Source organism: Desmodus rotundus, chromosome 6, assembly GCF_022682495.2.
Source record: "Desmodus rotundus isolate HL8 chromosome 6, HLdesRot8A.1, whole genome shotgun sequence".
Taxonomy (NCBI): Eukaryota; Metazoa; Chordata; class Mammalia; order Chiroptera; family Phyllostomidae; genus Desmodus; species Desmodus rotundus.
In genome coordinates this window covers 88135773-88156484 of record NC_071392.1, presented here as the reverse complement: position 1 = coordinate 88156484, position 20712 = coordinate 88135773, and the positions used below count along the sequence as shown (strand labels likewise).

Sequence of the window (20712 nt, the reverse complement as noted above, 5' to 3'; positions counted from 1 at the left end):
GGTCCCATGAATTAAGAAAGTTTGGAAACCTCTGGCCGATTAATATTTCATCTTGTTTATTTTAGTGTTACCCTCTGCTTGTTCATTTAGCATTATCCCTTTTATCTCAGCACACATTACGCTGTGATAAATGTGTTCTTACACAACTCTTATTCCTATATATGATTAACATTTTTGAATGGACAGTTAATGTTGAATTGCTCTCCAAATCATTTATTTAAAAACCTGATATGCCTATCAGTATATTATGACAATGTATCATTTTTACTGGACCAAGAGCATTGATTTTTTTCAAATCTTTGATCATTTGGAAGGGAAAAATACCCTTTTCTTTTTTTATGTACAATTTCTTTAAATTAGTCTAAATTTTAATTTCTTTAGTGACCATTGTATCTGGGAAAATAGAACTTGTCAAAAGAACTACTGTCATAAATTTATAAATGGCTTAATATAAATCAGAACTCATGATTCCTTATTTAATATTTTGAAATAAATATTAAACAACCTTTTGTATATAATACTGTATATTATCAAGTAAAACGGGTAATTTATATTCTAATTAATGACCAATGGAAAGATCATAATTTAAGTTTATTCAGGACTCGTTACATGATCCTGAAAATGTGAGAGATGGTCCCTTCTCTTCACACTCTTACTTTGGTGCCAACATTTTTAAGATATTTCAAGTATTTATTACTACAATTCTAGAAATGAATAAAATGGCACGCATGCATAAATTAGGTTTTGAAGTTGTAAGTTAATTTTTCTTTGGAGAATAAGATGAAAACGGGGCAGGGAGGCACCTAATTCACAGCAACCCGACACCATCCTACGTGGGCGCGGAGGCGGCCCCCGGACGTGCACCCGCTCCACGCCCGCAGTTCACCTCGTAGTCCAGGTCCAGGTAGTCGAACTCCCCGTTGGTGCGGAAGTGCTGCACGCTCCTGTCCAGGGTGAGGTCGATGCTCCGGCCCTGGCGCTCGATGACCACCGAGTGCCAGTGGTGGTCGTCCAGCAGGCTCCCCGTCGTCACAGACGTGTGGCCGTAGATGGGGCCGAGCTGGTTGCTTCCTGGGTGACAGGGAGGAAGAGAAACAGGGCAATGAGCCGCGGCTCTGGACCTTCGATTAGACACTAGGGGTTGATGCTTTGTCTGCTGAAGTCGCTATAGGAAAACCAGCACGTGACTATTCTTCAAAACAGTTTTATGTTCAACATACATAAAAGCCAGTAAAGATGAAAAAGCCTGTACCCTTAAAAATAACGTTTAAAAAGTACTAGGTTTCTTAAATTTTTTATTTATTGATTTGAGAAAGAAAAACATAGAGTTGTTGTTCCACTTATTCATGCACTCACTGGTTGCCCCCTGTATGTGTCGTGACCAGGGATCGAACCCACAACCTTGTTGTATTGGGACGATGTTCCAAACTGGGTCTAGGTTCCGTTTAAAGTCAGTGTCCTGTGAGCTCTGGCACCAGAGGGCCAGATGCCTGGATTCTGATGCTCTATAATTCTGGGCAAGTTGACAACTTCTCTGGGCCTCTGTTTCTTCAGATATAGAAAAGGGAAAATAGTAGTAGTTGCTTTTTAAGGCTGCCATGGGGATTACATTATTGAGTACTTGCAAAGAACTTAGCACACTTTCTGGCATATAGCGAACATTCATGAAATGGTACCTGTTAACAATCTTTCATTATTGAGGCTGCTGTTGTTCTTTTAAAATACAGCATGCCAACTTTCAGTTTTCTCTGTCTCCAAATGCCATAATCTTAAGCACAATGTAATATTTAATGACATGGAAAATTTACACTAGTTATGCCTACAATAAAAACCTGCAAAAATATGGAGTGCAGTATGCTAAGTGAAGTGAGCCAGTCAGAAAAAGATGAGTACCGTAGGATCTCACTTACAGGTGGGATCTAGCGAACAAAGTAGACCGAGAACAGACTGACAGCTGTCAGAGGGGAGGGTTGGGGGCTTGGTGAGAAGGGAGAAGGGATGGAGACTCTGGCAACAGTACCGTGGTCACAAGAGGGAAAGGGAAGTGGGGGAGGCAGGAGAGGGAACAATGGGGATAAATGGTGAGGGAGGAGACTTGACTTGGGGTGATGAACATACAATATACAGACGATGTATTGCAGAACTGTATACCTGAAACCTATATAATTTCATTAAATGATGTCATCCCAATAATTTTTTTTAAAGTAACACAGAAAAATAACATCCGCCATTGGTACACACAGCCTACTTGAGCAAGGTGAGTTCCCTTTGCTTTCTGTGGCATACGCATCTACACAATGGCCGTTTCTTCTGTATTTGACCACAAGTGTTTAAATTATGAAAATGAGCTGTGCCCGTTGCTAAATGGTAATGGATACATTTCAAATGAAATACTATTATTTTGGTTGAGATTAAAAATATCTCTATAGGGGGCGGTCAATCACGAATAAGTGATTACTTTGGAAGAATCTGAGAATAAAGCTTTTCTGGAAAAATATCTATGGCATTAATCTAGTTTTGAAATAACATCACCATTGTAATAAGGCTATAAATAAGACTGAAAGGCTGTGAGAATCCAAAATGTTTACTAAGATCATCTCTGGAAGCTGTTTATATATTTTATACCATTTTCTATTTTGTCTAATGAAAGACTGCTTTTTATGGTCAGGGAAAACTAAATGCTATAAAAATATAATATTGTTTCAGAATAAATAGCATAATAGAGATAACAGAAACACAGGACTGAGTGAGAAATTAAATCATTTCCTTTTTTCCTCACATTTAAGAGGCTCATGATGCCTATACTGGATGTTTTTTTACGGATTTCCTAGGTCAAGTTTTCTTCCTTCTGGAGGTGAAATCAAATATAAAGACTGTGTGTGAATGCAGGGAAGGGAGGGAGAAGAAAGGAAAGAAGACATCTAAGAGAAAGGCTACTTTCAGTTCTGTGTAAGCATTTAGATTGGACCACTAAGCAGCAGCCAGACGTGTGTGATGCCTGGGTGGTGGCAGGAAGGAGTGACAGTGGATGAGGGACTGAGTGTCCATGGCTGTCATAAACTCCGGTCAGCCAGTAAAGGTCTACACGTAAAATGCTCTCCAGAGAAAAGGCACTGGTTTTGTTTTGTTTTTTTGTGAGCTCATACGATCAGTGACTTGTCTCAGAAGAGTAATGGCATGTCTCTCTTTCGTGAAAGCTCCATGGCTCCATAGGCTTTGGTTTTGTTAGAAAAAGGAGAAAGGTTTGAAAAAATAAACTTTTGAAGATGTAATCCAATTGCTGTGTGGGTATCTTTAACAATGACTTACATTTTTGTTTGCTGAGTTTCTCTCCCTCCTTCCTCCTTTATTATTTCCATTTTTTTCCATTAAATTTACTGGGTTAATAAAATTATATAGGTTTCAAGTGTACAGTTACAGGGTACCTCATTTGCATATCATCTCCTAACTTCTATGGGACCTATTTTCAAAAATTATTTAGAGCTGATTTCCTCCCAGGTAACCCATGAATACATGGTCGATGTTAAATTAGAGAATATTATAAAGAATTAACATGTAAAACGTTATCGCTTATTTCCACCAGTGAAGAGTGAGGTGTATTTCCTTCCATACTTTTAATTTTTTTCATGTTACATACATATTATTCCGAGAGTAAATCACCAGGAGCCTCTGTGTTGCCAAATGGCCACCTCCCTTTTCTGTCCTCCTAGGGGACATGTTAGGTGAATCCAACACAGCGACCACCTCTGCACCTTATCTCCTCCTATTCACCGTCCACTTCCCAGTGTCCACTTAGTACCCTCCCCTGCCAGTCTCATGCATGCCGCTCATCTCAACCTTGATGACTCATCAGCAACCAAAACGCATCCTGTCCAAATGGAGCTCTGTCAGAAGAAACTAATAATCCTCTATTAGAAGACACTCTATAGATAAAAGGGCTTCCTGTATTTCTGAAGATGTCACTAATGTCCAATGGAGCCTAAGCCATACCCTAGGAATTATCTTTGATTTATACTCTTCCTCTCTCACTAAATACCCAATTCATTACAAGTCATGCCAAAGTGCCACTAAAATCATCTCCATGGTGGACCCACACCTCTGCATCTCCGCCATCTTCAAGCCAATGCCAGCTCATCTTGCACCTTGAGGAATTCATCTTCGACTCTCATGTTGGTGGAAGCATTTTCTCTTGTAGAAGTCTCAGTAAGTTCCCATTCTTTAAAAAGTAGTATCTAACCCCTGTACCATGCTCGACAGGATCTTACAGGTTTGAACGATCCCTAACTTCTGGATTTTGTCTTTGCTCCCACTTACTCCAAATGTGCACACCTGCTTCCCTGCTATCCTGTGAAACGCTCTTCTCCCCAACATGCTCCTGGCTGGTTTTTGTCACTGACCTCAGCGTGAATATCTTCTTGTCGAGGACTTTGCTCAGTCCACATCCTCATGTTGACCCCTCTTGCCTCTGCAGTGTTGTGCTGGCCCATTGAGTTGAGCTCATGTTATGGCTGACCCTCAAACAACACAAGTGTGAGCAGCGTGGGTTCACTTACACAAAGGCTTTATTTAATCACTGCAGTCAGCTCTTTGTATGCAGGGACTTCTCACATTCCCAGCCTCGGATTCCCAACCTCAGATGGGAAATACTGTTTCCGATCCATGGTTGGTTGAGTCCATGGATGCAAAGAGTGCACTGGAGAGTCAAAAGTGGCATGGAATTTCAACCGTGGAAGGGGGGGTTTGGTACCCCTATTACCTGTGTTGTTCCAAGGTCAGCAACTGTACTTGTCATTTCTTTTGATTTCTTTGTTTGAAAATAGTAACAGATAATCCACTGTCTGACTCCTCCACCAGGTGATAAACTTTGTGAACTCGGCATCCTTCTGCGTCTTCACCCCTGTATCCCAGATGCTAGCACACACCCTGCACAATACAGGTGTTCCATCAATACTTTTTGAATGAACGAGCATATCAAAGTGCCAATATATACCGACTGTAAGGGGTTATAAATGAATGGATAACAATGTAAACTGTTTTAGTAATTTACACTTTTAGGGTTAAACAGCATTAGCATTTCATTAATAGCAATGCTAATAAATGGAAGGAACGATGCCAGAAGTCAGAACATACCTAGGTTTAAGCTGAAGACCAGCTTGGCTTTTCTCAGCTCCAGAGTGATGTAGTCCCCTTGCTGGCCTTCCCCATGGAGGAGCACCCCTTCACTCTCGGTGGTTTTAAATTTCAAGGCAATGACATCTTTCAGTGTTTTCATCTTCTTGTTTCTGAATCTGTACGGCAACACAACATGGCCATCAAAGTTGATAACATCAGCCCCTAAAAGAAGAACAAAATAACATTATAGTTCGGTTCTTGTATGCTATCATCCAGTGTGAAGTACATCTGTGTCCAACCAGGGACTGCCCAGAAAGAAATAAGAAAGGAGTGTTCTGTTTTGTTTTCTTTTCCTGAGAAATCCGGGGTCCTGGGCTCTTGTTCTTTTTCTTCGTTTGATTGATTGTGTGTCCTGAAGTGAACTGTATGCGAAGACGTCATAAAGAACGATCACGGAAACCTCTCTTGATGTAAAATCTTACTTCAGTTGTAATTATGGTTAATAACATAAATGTCCTCCATGATTTATATACTTCACATTTCAACTTGGGGATCTAGAGTTTACTTCAAACAAGTAAAAATTTTATTCCTGGCGGCATGAGACTTTAATGTCTTCCTTTTTCAATGAGGCTAATTATTACAATTTTTAAATATAAATTTTACTCACAAATTAAGCCTTTCTTTGACAGGAGAATGAGAGCACTTGAAATTCAGGGTTTGATAGTCTACTGATACTCTAATGGATTTTATATCCTACTACATTTTGAGTACCCTTTATGGTGGTACTCAAGTTTATAGCTAATTGAACTTGAAGAAATTTCTTAACATTTGCTCTTGGCCTCCCATCTGTCTGAAATTTCATGTCAGTTCCTTGCCTTTAGAATGGAGAACTGGGCAACTCCTCTTTTTGACCGCACCGATTCCTTAGCTGTAACTGAGTTAAGAGAACAAATATCCCGGCTACCCCGTGACAATAGAAGTTCTAATTTGATTTCAGGGAATTTCACCAGAGACACAAGTATATAAACTTCCTAGAAGTATAAACAATTTTGTCACCATCCTCAAAAAAAGGTGAGGGTGGGGACTTGTTTTAGAATTGCCACTTTAGTCACACAGAAGTGGGCGTGAGGTTATTTAATGTATTATTCCCTGCTGGTTAGTGTGGTTCCAACCCAAGGGTCAAGTCTGAGTGCAAAAAAACCCCAAAACAAAAAACAAACCACTTAGTTCCCACTATTAGATCTTTGTCATTAACAGTATTTTTTAATCCATTTATTTGGCTTTTAATCTGAAATCAAAGAGAACCCAGTGAATCTAAAGCTCTACACACTTTTGAATTACAAGACCATCTCTCAGTTTGGGGCCAGGTCCTACTAAAGAACTCCACAGGGAGACACAGGAGAAAAGTGATAGCAAGTTTGAGGCCTGTCAGGGAAATATTTTCTCATTCCATGTCCGAGTGCTCTGACCCTTCTCTGCTCCAGTCACCCAGGGAACACTTTGGCTCCCCCACGAGAGGGCAACCCTACACCCCACCCCCCCATGGCAGCTGCTGTTGTGGTCCAGAACCACCGGAGACACTGTATACACACTGATTCTTCATGTGCATTACTTGCCATTGTAAGTTCTACTCTCATCTAATTCTATAGCATGACTGTTGTGGACACACTCACCTTATACATTACTCAGAAATGATACAGAGAGGAGACTGAGAGCTGTCAGAGGGGAGGGGTGTTGGGGGGCTGGGAGAAGTAGGTGAAAGGGTTAGGCAAAAGAAAACCGACAAGTTTTTTTTTAAAGATTTCATTTATTTATTTTTAGAGAGAATGGAAGGGAGGGAGAAAGAGCAGGAGAGAAACATCAGTGTGTGGTTGCCTGCCATACATCGCCTACTGGGGACCTGGCCCGTAACCCAGGCATGTGCCCTGACTGGGAATCGAACTGGTGACCCTTTGGTTTGCAGGCCCCTGCTCAATCCACTGAGCTACACCAGCCAGGCAAAGCCCACAAATTTTATAGACACAGAAAACAGCACAGTGATTACCAGAGGGGAAGGTGGGTGGAGGCAGATAGAAGACAGCAAAGGGGGGACAGCTGGTGATGGAAGGAGATGTGACTTGGGGCGGTGAACACACAGTACTGTGTACAGATGACGTGTTACAGAGCTGTGCACTTGACACCTATATAATTTTATTAACCAACGTCACCCAATGAATTCAATAAAAATTTTAAAAAAGAAATAAAATGAAGAAAAGAAACTAAATCTAACCCTAAGTTCTTCCTTCAAATCACTGATAAATTTTAAATCCTTTAAAAATATTTATTCTGTTACCTCAAATATTTGTGGTTTAAAAAATAGGTTAGAGAATTCTTATATTCTAAAAAGTTCTAAGAGAAAAGTAAAATTTTGAATTTATAATTGTAATAGTCAGTTCCTTACTGTCCATAAAAAGACTTTCTTAATCAACAGAATTCTGTTCTCTAAGACTGTGATTCATGAAGGTTTATTTTACTATGGGGGAAAATCAGCCATTAAATTTTGGTTTCTGCTAACACTGCAAACCCAATTAGACTTCAGCTTCATCAACTATATTGTCACAGCTGAATTCCAAGTGAAGTATCTTTATCATCTTTGATGAGAAATAAAAGAGAGAAAAAGTGAAGTCTGATGATCAGATACCAGGTTGAATTTATAATCCAGTAGTTGGTAGCTATTAGCTATTATTTTTTGTCTTAAAAAGTACCTACGTGAAAAGTCACAGGGAAGGAATAAATCCTGAACTCTAGAAAGTAAATGGCAGTCAATTTCATCTCAGTGACAGATGAGTAACAGACACACCATTGTTTTATACAGCATCGGTATATATTAAGTGACACAATGTATTTCCCATTCACCTCTCAGGACGCAAATGTTTCCTGTGCTTAGAGATAGAAGGGAGAATTTATCCATACGGTAGCCTCTCCTAAATCAAAATCTGCATTTGGTTTCAGGTACAGAACAGTGACTCAGGCAAATGTTGATGTCTTTCTCCCTTACATGCAGGGTGAAGAAAAAAGTGATAGAAAGGATGGGAATAATTTATTTCTTCAGAAAGTCCTAGGATATTAACAAAAACATGAAGGGGTGCTATTGAAACATACCAAACCTCACCACACAAAGAGTCAGTGGTCAGTGGCTAGTGGAGAAACTGACAAAATGCTTTGCATGCCGATTCTCTCACAGTATTAAATCAAAGCTGTTCTTTTCTGAATGGGTTAAATGCTTGCACAGGATCAGCGTGTCGCTGTGATCTTAGAGTTGGCCTTGATATTACGAAATTCCTAGAAATAATCTATGATATAAATGTGTACATTAACACACACCATACACTTTTAAGAGAGCCTGGGGTATGGTAACATCCAGAATGTAGTTCTATCTCCTACAAAAATAGGTTGAAATTTTATTTGACATCTAATAATCTGTGGTTATTTTGGGACAAGTCTCCTCCCCTGCCCTCCCTCCCCCGCGTTACCCTGATTGCTTAGCACTCCCTAGAATTAGGTTTTCGAAGCAGTGGTTAAATGCGTGTGGTTGAGCTGTTTAAGCAATCTGAACAATGACAACAGCTAGTCAGAACGTGAGTGCGAAATCAAGTGTTTCCACAGTTCTGCTTCTAACTAGAACTCGGGGAGCTGGTGACGTGCAGGTTCATCAGATCTTTGTAGCAGGAAGCCTTTTTTTAAAAAAAAATTTCATTGTTACTTAGTCTACTTTCTGAATTTAGATACAATATTTTGGGGAAGTTTTTACTACCTGAAGGTTTTAATATTAAAAAATAACTGTGATTTTTTTTACTACAAATATAATGCATGCTTACTGACAAGAAATAAAACAATACAGGTATATAAATATGGGATGTGATTCCCAAACACAAGAGGTCACCAATGTTAATGAGAAAAAAGTTGGTGCATAGCCTTCTAGATTTCATGCATTTAATTATCTAATTTATGAAACAATCCATGCATTACACGCACATATATACATGCATGTGCGCACACATGTGCATGCATGTATACATATGTGCGCACACATATATAAGAACGAGGGAGAGAGAGGAGAATGTCCTTTTATTTGGGTATGTTTCAAAGTATACAATGGTAGCATGAGTTTTGGGTAATGAGATATTTATAATGTAGGAAACCTGTATTTATAGCTGGTTAGTATGTTTTATTGACCTTCATGCACCGAGGTATTTATATAAAGTAAGAATATATGTCATTTACCCTACACACTTGAAAAATGTGATGTGTTTCTAGTTCCACGTAAAACATTGTTTAAATGTTGGGGCCAAATTTTAACATGGCATAGGTCAAAATATGGCAATTCGATTTAGGAGCTTGGTTTTGAGGCACCGTTTCCATGGTAATTTACAGCACAGTGAGGAAAAGATAAATTGTTCGTATCAGAAGAGGGGATGGTGGACATAGAGGCGTGTTGGGTGCTTTCGATCACCTGGCCCGTCCTGGACGCTGCCACGTCCCCCTCTGCGTGAACATGTCTCTTATTCTCTGTGCTCTGGGCTCTGCTGACCCAGGAGGGGCTGCCCCTCCCCACATGCAAACCGGCCCCAGCCCAGCTACCCCCTCTCAGACTCTCACACCCCGGGCCACTGTCCACCTGATCCAAGCACCCCAGGGTCAGGCACCCGGCCACAGCGGACACTGCCTGAGCCCCAGAGCCTACTGGAATAGCTCACACCAGCCAACCCTAACCCTGCATACCCTGCCTCTCCCGTTACTTCCTGTAGGAGCCACAGTGAAGGCTCTTGCTCCTCCCCTACTCCTTCTGCCTCCCGACAGCAGCTGCCTCCTCTGTGGGGTCCTCCCATCACACCCCTCCTCATGGTGTGACGTGTCCCTTCCTTCTGGGAACAAACTCTCTTTTCAGTGGCAATGGTATCATGACATGTTGACCATACTGTAACCTTAAATTTTCTATCAATATAAAACAGACCTGTCGATCTTACTATGCGTCACAGACACTACATTCTAAAACACCCTCTACAGAAAGCTCCCTTAACTACGGTATATCTTAGAAAAAAACAGGATATATCAAAGTGTTGGCCAAACAAGAAAAAAATAGAATTGTTGGCAAGGGTCATTCTGTAAGGCTGCAAAAAGCTCCTTTACAGCACATTCATTCAGAGACCGTTATCCCGTGTGTGGTACCAGCCAGCATTCTCTGTGTCCTACCTACCCCCGTAGCATTGTTCTGAGAACATGGGTCTGCTGAGGTGAAGGGGTGAGCTTTAAGAAAGAACAGACGAGCTCTCTTGTTTAAGAAAATTAGGATTAAGATAAATCCAAACAGAGCACACTGAAATGTGTTAAAGAGCTGAGGAGTTCTGTGCGACTGTAACATGTACGGTGGATGGGTCATGGGAGGGGAAGGGATTGTAAGATGGAGGGGCCATGGCCCCACATGGAAGACATGAGTCTAGGTGAGTAACGATGTCCTAAAGGGAAAGCATGTGCTCAGATGTGCATCTTGGAAAGGTAACTCCTGTGCTGGTATGGGAGAGTGTGCAGGGGCAGAGAGAGCAGAGACCATGCCTCGAAGAAGCTGACGCCCAATCGTGTTGACAGAGGTTATGCCACGCCAGAATTCGAAGATAACTGGGTCATATACGAAGGCAAAGGCTCTCTGATGAGGCATTTTTGCCACCCAGAATTTCAAAGCCGTTAAGGTTTCTAGAGAGACTGTAGAATTTCAGATGAACAGTTGCATTCATAGTTTTCTCCAATATCACGACAAGTCCTATGCTAGAAAAGAGTCAGGGCTTTTAAGGAAATCAAAAACTACCCTAAAAACAAGACCAATGTGTCAAAATTCTGCTTTGAAACATACTAAATATGTGAATTCACTTATTCGCACCAGCTTAATTTTTAGACAGAATCTCAGAAGTTTTTCCTTTCTTCAGGTATGCCGTATTTTCATGTTCTATCTCATTCAGATTCATACCTTAAAAAATAACAATAAAAATGTCAAATCACTATTTATCCAAACAGGATACACTGCCTGCAACAACTTCTATAAAGTCTCCTGGACAAACAGCACATGTCCTAGGTGACGAGTAGAGACTGCCATTTTTATTGATCTGACTTTCTGAAGCTGAATGAGTTGGTGCAAATGCTTTGCTCTTACTTGCAAGCAATCCTGCTATAAGCTCAGTGGGATCTGAGGTGGTGCACAGGATGCAGTCCGGGACAGCTTCGCTTTAGTTTTGGTGTGACTGCACGTGCCTTTGGGTGCATCTCCTACCTCGACCACAGCCTGCGATTCAGGAAGCTCAGAATGCACGCAGACTGTAACACAAGGTGCTCTCGTCTCTGCTGGAGCGGTTGGCAACCGTCTGGTAAAACACCAGGCAGTACTCTGGGGCCTAGAACACAGCTCGGTGACTCGGGCATTGGAAGGAATGTCATTCACTGTGAACCTGGGTGTGTCATCCATTACTACATGACACCCATTGAGGCCCTGGGGAGCGGCTGAAGGAACTCATGTCCATTCACGAGCAACGCTCCTACCACGTGTGCGGAGAGCTAACCACCGCTCTGCCTTTCACTTTCTCCTTTGGACAAAGGCATGGGTAACAGACAATATTATCCTTCGTTTAAAAATCACCAGAGGAAGACGCTAAATGACTGGCTTAGAAACTTGGTCTGGACAGTGGAGAAACCACAGAAGTGTCTGGGATGTATTTTTGGTATAAGGGAGGCGGTCTTTACCCACCTGCCGCAAACAGAAGCTGTGCAGCAAAGCTGGCGTTATTCGGACACTCACTATTTTTTATCATTTTTAGTTTTTCTATTATAGTTGACATAAAATATTTGTTTCATTCCCAGTGATTAGACATTCAATATTTAAGAAGGGTCAGAAATCCAGCATTTGAATGACAACTCCCTATTTTTAAGTGCCGAGCAGCGGATTTTGCATTTTGTATCACGTAGAAGTGATTATCTAGTAGTCCCCCACAGGTATGTTTTATTCAGTCACATGTGTCTTTAAACTTGAATAGTATCACCTATTAAACTAAATGGACTCTAATGTCTGAAAAATTAAATTTATTTTCCATCACATCATTTGCCTATAAATTACTTCAGTAAGTATCAGCAAGGAAGTTTGTTTCTCAAAAGCCAGATTCTCTAGAAAACAAGTAGGTTAGTGCTAAATGAATAGAGAGTGGATGTTTAAAAAAAACAAAGAAATTTTAATGGTATCTTATGATCCAAAGATTCAACTATCACTGTATGCTACCGAAAAATCTATGGTAAACATGGAAGGAAGGAAGAATGGAAGGAAGGAAGGAAGGAGGGAGGGAGGGAAGGAAGGACGGAGGGAAGGAGGGAGGGAGGGAGGGAGGGAGGGAAGGAGGGAAGGAAGGAAGGAAGGAAGGAAGGAAGGAAGGAAGGAAGGAAGGAAGGAGGGAGGGAGGGAGGGAGGGAGGGAGGGAGGGAAGGAAGGAAGGAAGGAAGAAGGGAGGGAGGAAGGAAGGAAAATGCCACAAATCTTAGCTTCACTCACTGAGATTTTGGATATAAGATTTTCTAAAAAGGAAGTATATATATTTTTAAAAGTACAATCAATTAACAGGTAGAGTTGATCCTCCATTACTAGCAGACTTGGTATCTGACAATTGGCCTACTGACTACAACTGTACCCCAAATATGAGACACCTGAGCTCACGCTCCCAGCAAAGGTGGAACAAGACCTTAGCTCTGCCCTCTTACACTCTTCTGTTTCAGCTCTTACGCTGTAAAATCATGTCCATTCATATTGAGTGCTACATTTCTTTCTTTCTTTCTTTTTTTTTTTTTTTTGCATTTTGGGAGCTTTTTATAGGTGATTTCACTGTTTGAGAGGTCTCTCTCGAAAGCATAGTGCCGAAGTGCTTCCTTGCGTCCCCAAGCACGAGGAAGCTGTTATGTGCCTTGTGGAGAAAATGCATGAGTTAGATCAGGCGTGAGTTACATACAGTGCTGTTGACACACGTGAAGCAAGATCGTACATTGACTGGCTGACAAAGATGCAGGGACCTAAGTTTCGCAGAAACCCCACCTGGTATTTCCCCGAGGGGCACGGGTCCAGCATTCACTAATTCAGTGTTCATGGCAATGCTATAGAATGTAACTACTGTGCATAATGAGAATTGACTATATGAAAATTGCATTTGTTTCTTTCAACAGGGAAATAACCACTTCAAACTACCACATGTATGAAAGTGACAGTCAGATCAAGAAATACTTAAATTATCCTGAGGAAAACGATCGACTGACCGACTGCAAGTCTCTTCCAGATGAGTGTGAAGCCACACTCGCAATGCTTGGACAGGAGTTTCAGGACATGGGGCCTACATGCGGAGGTGACAAAGGCAAATCTGTCATCCCTCCCAGGCTCACTGCAACTGAATTCTGGGGTTTACATATCTCGTCCTTACATTTCACTAAGCACTCGGTCAATCAATGTTAGCAGTGCATTAACACTGAAGGGGTTCAGAACACAGCGCCCCAAAGTACGCCTCTTTGGCATACTGATTATTTTGAGATGAGGCGCCTGGGAAACCGCAGATTCAGGAAGGGCTCTCTGACCTCCTCGTTCTCTCTCAAAGGAGGCCATGACATTTCCCATGACAAAGATGCCCTGCCCGCATCCCTCCACCAAGGAAGAGAATGACAATGTTATTATCACCACAACCAGTGCCGGAATGGGAGCTGGAACTTGAACAAACAAATTTGCTAAAATCACCCTTTTCCTCAGTTAGTTCCCCCCAAATATTTCCTAATCACTGTCTCAATTTATTGCCCCTTGCCTAAGCCCCTTTTTCTCACCACATCCTTAAAATGTATCATTCTTTGTTTAAAAAGCTTTTGGGCTTACTGGTTTCTTTGGGTCTTCATTTTTCTTGTGAGAACTCCCATGTACAGATAAAAACATTAAAATATAATTTGTGTGCTTTTCTCCTATGTCACATGTCAGTGTAGTTATTAGGCCCAGCTAAAGACCTGAGGGCAGAAGTGTTTCCTCCTGTACATTGTGTAGAATCTCACAGGTTCCTGGGGGAAATCACAGAATCCCAATCACACCATCATTCACATTTTGAAGTAAGGTGCAGAATTTTCTTCTCTTTTTTTGTTTTTAGACATTTGATCATTGCCAATTTTTTTCTGATCTGAAAGTAAATAATCGTCTTGAAATTTGTACCATATAAATACAGATTTTATTGAGTCTATCAGAATGGGAAAATTAGCCAGTCCAGCCTCTAGATCCTAAAGTACTACAAGACTATAACAAAACTTGAAGCTTATTTCTTATATTTTAAGAATTTTAGATTTTGTTCTGTGTAATAGATACTTTGAATTTCTCTTCCTAACATAAATCAAGGGTTTCTATTGGTGAGATCTCAAATTTTCTTTTGAATAAGAGTAGAGCTTTTAGAAATATCTGAAATCTAGAGGTGAAAATGAAGAATTTTGCAGCTTCAGAGGATCATTTTGAATTCAGAAAATGTAAGGGCAGGCAAATGTTACAAATTCCCATCAATTTTAGGGAAGTTTGGGGCTTGGGGGGGGGATAGGGCTATTAAAAAAGAAACTGAATTTGGAAATAGGACACATTTTGATACGGTGCCTACACATCCTATTTTCAACTTTCTGCATTTGACATTTTTTACAGTTTAGGTCAATCCTAACAATTTATGCACTTCTCAAGGCTTGCCAGATAGAAGGCTGTACAAGTGCTATTTATAGCAGGGCAGTTAAGTCCTTCAAATATCAATGGTTGAGTTTCTCTTGATGTGGACCTCGAAGCAAAGCGCATGTCTCCATCCCAGGGAGATAAAGGGCAGGCTGAGGCAGGAAATTTACTCGGAAATCAAAGTGATGCCTGCTTTCTCCTGACCCAAGAAGTATGCAGCTGAACCAACAGATTCCAACCACCCATTAGGCTGCGGGAGAGCACTGGCCCTGGACACAGGGGCTCAGCCCCCACCTGGCCTGTTCTCCCTCGGGGAGTCAATTCACTCTCCAGGCCTTTAAGTGAAGGAAGGAAGAGGTAATTTCAGGCTCCCTTTAGCTCCAAAATCAAGCATCTCTTATTCTGGGTGACTTGGTCATGCTTCCTAAGAACTATACACTTATTTAATTTTGGATTTTAAATCAGCTTTAGATTGGCTAAATTTTAAGGCACATTCACATTTCCTGATTAATTTGGCTCATTATCCACTGGACGCTACCAGAGGCAATTTTACAACATAAAATCCACAGACATTGAAACCTTTTCATGGGTGACTACTTTGAATAGTTAAAATTGATACATTTACAGAGTGCCAAAATTTGCAAATTGGAGTAAAAAGCTACATGCAAAAATAACATGTACTGTTAATTCTTGAAAAGAAAGCAAATGATAATCATTTATTACATAGAGCAAGGGTATCAAACTCATTTTCACCGGAGGCCACATCAGCCTCGTGGTTGCCTTCAAAGGGCCAAATGTAATGTTAGGACTGTATAGATGTAAGTACTCCTTAACTAGGAGCTCGGTGCTGCCGCCAGGTAGGAACAAGGTGCCGGGCCGGATTCGGCCCGCAAGGCCTTGTGTTGCCGCCTGTGATATAGAGGCTTCTATAAGTATAATCTAACAAAATGATTTATACCAACATATTAATAATTAATTTATATTCTTAGTGCCTTGATTATGTTTAAATGGACACATGATTCATAAGATTGAATTATTTTAATTCTAGAACATGGGAACACAATTACTTATCTGAGTAAATTAGAAAACATTCATGGCTACAATTACCCAGGGGGGCTGGTAAAAATGAACCCACGACCTTGCACAGGGATACAAATCCACTCACATTCAGCTACAGTGTATCATGCTTCCCTCTCTTTTCTTCTAGTATTTAGTGTAGCCCAGCAGCACAATTTCTATTGTAATATCGAAGAACGGTGATACATATATTTTGTTCATAGCTGTCTTCTTTGCTAAACCAAGATACCTGGAAAGGAGGGACTCGGTGTCATTAGAAGTGACACGGAGACCTAGTTAAGACCGAGATTCTGTTCAGACTGCAGGTGCTACATCCTGCCTGCTAGCTCCGTGACCTTCAGTAAGTCACAGAGCTTCTCCTCAACCTCGTTTGCTGGGATCTCAAAAGGCGAAGGCACTACTCCCATAGCGCGCTCTGAGAACTGTGAAGACTGAATGAGTTAACATGTGCGAAGCCCTAAGGCCATCTCTGGTACACGGTAAGCTGCTCGTAAACATTACCTTTCATGATCATATGTGACATTTTTGTTTAGCTGACTTGCAATAATGAATCATCTAACCCACCTACTTGGCAACGCTGACTCAGGTCTCCACACAGAACAGGGTCATGTTTTCCCAACAGCCTTCATGGACTTAGCGGGGATCAAGGTGCCCTGCCTGGTGACTCTCGGGCCCACCCACCTTTCTGTTCTGTACTTTTGCTACCTTCACTGATGTAGCTGATTTTGCTCACAAGTGAGGGAGGCTACAAAGTAAGAAGTCAAGTGAAATGGACAGAATATACGTGGCCGTGGCCGAGCCCTCACTGTTTCTTCCCTTCAGTGAAGGAAGTGACATTTCAGGGCGACGCGCCTTTGGGAGAACCTCTGGCACAGCCCTCTCCCTGGACCCAAGGAACCCAGGGTGCAGGGGGAGGGTCGGTCCCTTGTCCAAACAATGGCAGATCAAGGCTTTCAGGCTGACACTTGAACTCAAGTCTCGTCTGTGATTCTGGTCACAGAAGCATAACATAAGTCATAATTTCGTTATAGGTCATCAATTTGCTGTCCACAAAGCAACTAGTATTTATTGCACATGGGAATTTACTATCATCACACCCAGTTGAATGTATTTCATATAACCTATCTTTTATACATTTAAAAATTGGCATATGGAGGTCACTCCAACCCAAAGTCTAGACTGGTAACACAGACCAGCTTCTGCGTTTTGTATTTTATGACTAAATTTGATGAGATTTTCAAGAATTTAAATTGAAAACTATGTCTCAATGGCTAAATTTTAGTATTGTGGTTACAAACAGCTACATCTTTCAAATTTAAAAGAAGGTGCAAAGTTCAAGACATACACGAGAAAAGCCAGATCCAGCTGTTTTTCCCACGGGTCCTGTGGTCAGTGGCGGTGAGTCCTACTTACAGAGGTTTTGCACACACATGGGAAGGCGTGCGAAGAGAGCACTTACAGACAGTGACAGACAGAGTGAGCAGAATGCAAAGCCTGGGACTGTTGGTGGGGATGGCATAGAAAGAAGGGAGGGACTGTGATCCCTCTAAACCCCTAGGCAAGTGGTGACCATAGAGGGCGCTGAAGAAGTAGAGACCCAGGGGAGCAGAGAAGTTGGAATACAGCTGTCGGTTAGCAGGGAGCCCAGCAGCTCTGCGTGCAGGGGCGACAGCTTGCGTGGTGTGGCTCCCCCGGTAGGAAGCAAGCAAACACGTCTTGGGTGGACAACCTGAGCCACCACAACCTGCCAGGAGAAGCTGCCTTGCTTTTCAAAACAGGCAGCGGCTTTTGCGCCTGACACAGCCTCTCCAGACTCAATAACCAAACCTTCGTTCAAGTAACGTCTGAGAGCCTACTTTTGCTCCTAAGGGTGACTACGTATTTTGTCACCAGATCTACCTCGTAGGTAATATGGCTTCCAAATTTAGAAAGTGTTCTTGATTTAAAAATGTAAGATGAAAATAACATTTTACAACTTTAAGAAATGTGTTTTATGGTGACAGAAGATGATCTGACCTTTGGTGGTGGACACAATGCAAAATACAGATGATGAATCATAGAAATGTACACTTGAAACCTATATAATCCTATAAACCACTGTCACCTCAAATAAATTAAAACCACAAAAAAAGCAAAAAGGGAAATGCATTTTTCTTCTGTAATTTCTCGTTTCCTAATTTTAAAAATCCTGATTTTGAAAGTTACCACAGAGGAGCTGAGTTATATAAGAAATGTTCTTTCTTCCTACTAAAGTTTCAATCTTCCACAGACCCTTTTCTTCACTTTCCAACATCTCAGTGAAGCTTCCTTTTTCCAAAAATTTGAAGAACTGTTTGATAATTTGATCAGTCTTTCCCTCTTGAGATTTATTTAGACTAAGTTTTGGAACATGAACCAGGGGACTGACGGGCCGAGTCCTGGGGTGAAGCAGGTTCATGAGCTCAAACAAGGATTTTGGGGCACAGTCCAAACTCCGCTCTCACAACATGCTGCCGTAGCGTGAAAAGATGACTGCGTCCCTTTGATGGGTTTTCCTACTAAATAGAGCACAAGGAGCCACCATTAATATCTCCTAAACTTTGTACTTAAATTGTTCCTCCAATAATAAAAATAAAATGCTCTTTCGGTGATATCCTTTTTATGCAGCAGTCCTTTCAAAATGAAATAGAAAGTTGCATAGTTTGCAAAAGCTCACTACTCACCCTCCACACAAACATGTGTGTACACACATATGCACGCAAATCGGTCTCACAGTGCTGACACATGTCTGTGCTGGGCTGGCCACGGGTTCAAGAGAAAACCAAACAAAGGACATGGATGATTCTCTCTGGTGGCCTCCCATTTCAGTGACTGTCCCTCCGCCTTCCCCATTTCCATGTCACCATGTTGACAGACACACTGCAAAGGGCCTGATCAATAAGTCACATTAAGACTCATATCTCATGAGGCTTATTAACGTGTTAGAGACTTTCACGGGAACAGCACTTGAAGGGAACGTCAGGGCCCAGAGGACATCGAATGAAAGGATAATGTGGATAGAGGAAGAGTTCCTTGAGGCTTTCGAGTCCCACCACGGGGACAGGGACAGATGCGCTGGGGTCAGTACGATGAACACCAGTCCCTCTCAGTGCGGACAGCATGGTCCTCAATCACGACAGAGGCAGGAATAATGCTGTTCCCAGGACGAAAGGGGGACAGAGGCCCAAATCAGCCCCATCTCGCATGAGTTAAAGCTCTGGAATATACTTCACTGAGGTTGGGCCCGCACCGGCTTTGACAACGAATTCTTATCCTACTAAAGATGAAAACAGTTATTCCCCAGACAGAAATTGTTTGGTAGAGTTAGACAAACGAGAGAGTCTGAGATTAATTATTTTCTGTGGGCATATCAAAGAGAGCATAGTCAGAATATGTTATTCTATTACCAAGGACAAAAATATTAAATTGCTCTGTTATTTTCTCTTATCAGTTTCACTCTGTTGCTTCTCTGTATCTATTTTCTCCTTTGTTTCCTACTGTTTCTTTTCTTCAAACTCATACTTATTCTTCAAACCTCTAGTCTTTCAAAACTCATTAAGCCAAGAGATAGCCCCTTTTTCTCCTAGTTAAACAATGTGATTCAGTATTTTCATTATATTCCCATTAAAATGCTCTGTTGATAATATCCCTATTAATTTTTTTTAAAGTTTATGCCATTGATTAGCATTAAAGCTGAGAACATTATAATGAATTTTTCTGGAAAACTGCTTTTGGTGACATGCCTCGTTGGCTTTCTCACCATTTTCAGTTGTGTTTCACGGGGCTCCAGGGTTTAGGGGCAAATTCATTTGGGAAATATAACAACTGCTTGACTTACAGGCCTCCTATGTATACATAGTAGCTGCATAATTTCCACAGAAACACCCAGGGATTTGGGTTGTAGGTGCAAATGGTTTGCTTGTGGCTATTCATCATTTAGATCTCTGATCGGTGGATCAGAGAGCGGCTTGTAAATGAGTTTCGGAATGACGCAATGCAAGGCAACACACATAAAATGATTAGATATAAGGAAAATTTAAAAATAAACATCAGCTGTGAAGGACTGGCTAGATGCCATACACTGAAACTCTTCCACATATGGACACAGCCTGTGCATGCCTAGCTCTTATAAACAGTAAGTGTCTGTTTTGATTTGCTTTGATTTTTTTTGATCCCCACCTGAAGGCATTTTTTTTCATTGCTTTAGAGAGAGAGGAAGGGAGATAGAGAAACACTGATCGGTTGCCTTCATTCATACTTGGACCGGGGATTGTACATGTCCAGACCAGGGATGGAACCTGCAACCTGGGTAGGTGCCCTGCCTGACCAGGAATTGAACCCACAACAACCTTTGGGTTACAGGACGATGCTCCCACCCACTTAGCTACTCCAGCCAGGGCAGGAAGTGTATGTTTTTTAGGACAGATATCACCTATAGTGATGCTTTCCATCCCAAACAAAAGGAATACAGACAAACATAACTCTTCTAGGAGACAGGTAACAAAGTCATTAAAGACATTATTATTTTCAGTGCACTTTTTAAAGCAAGTTATTTATTCTTTTTAATTCAAAGACACCACGTTGACATTATGTACTTTATTTAAAACAAAAACCTTTCCTTAACTTTGAGAAAAAATAAACTAGATTTTATAAGTACTCAAACAGCTAAGTTAATGGATAAGCAATAATTAAATTATCAATAAGTCATCAAGGTAAACTTGACTTGATGTAGTAAACGATGGAGCTACAGTTTGGCTAGCCCACAACCCTAT

At 41.3% G+C, this 20712-nt stretch overlaps 1 protein-coding gene across 1 annotated transcript in view; it reads right to left on the bottom strand.

Moving 5' to 3' along the window:
* Positions 1-20712, bottom strand: part of CNTNAP2 (contactin associated protein 2) — a 1617197-nt gene that overhangs the window by 861937 nt on the left and 734548 nt on the right. Inside the window, exons 5-6 of the mRNA XM_053926665.1 lie at positions 5131-5334; positions 887-1071 (exon numbers count right to left, since the gene is read on the bottom strand). Coding sequence (XP_053782640.1) covers positions 887-1071; positions 5131-5334 — 389 coding nt within the window. The remainder of the gene's footprint in view (positions 1-886; positions 1072-5130; positions 5335-20712) is intronic.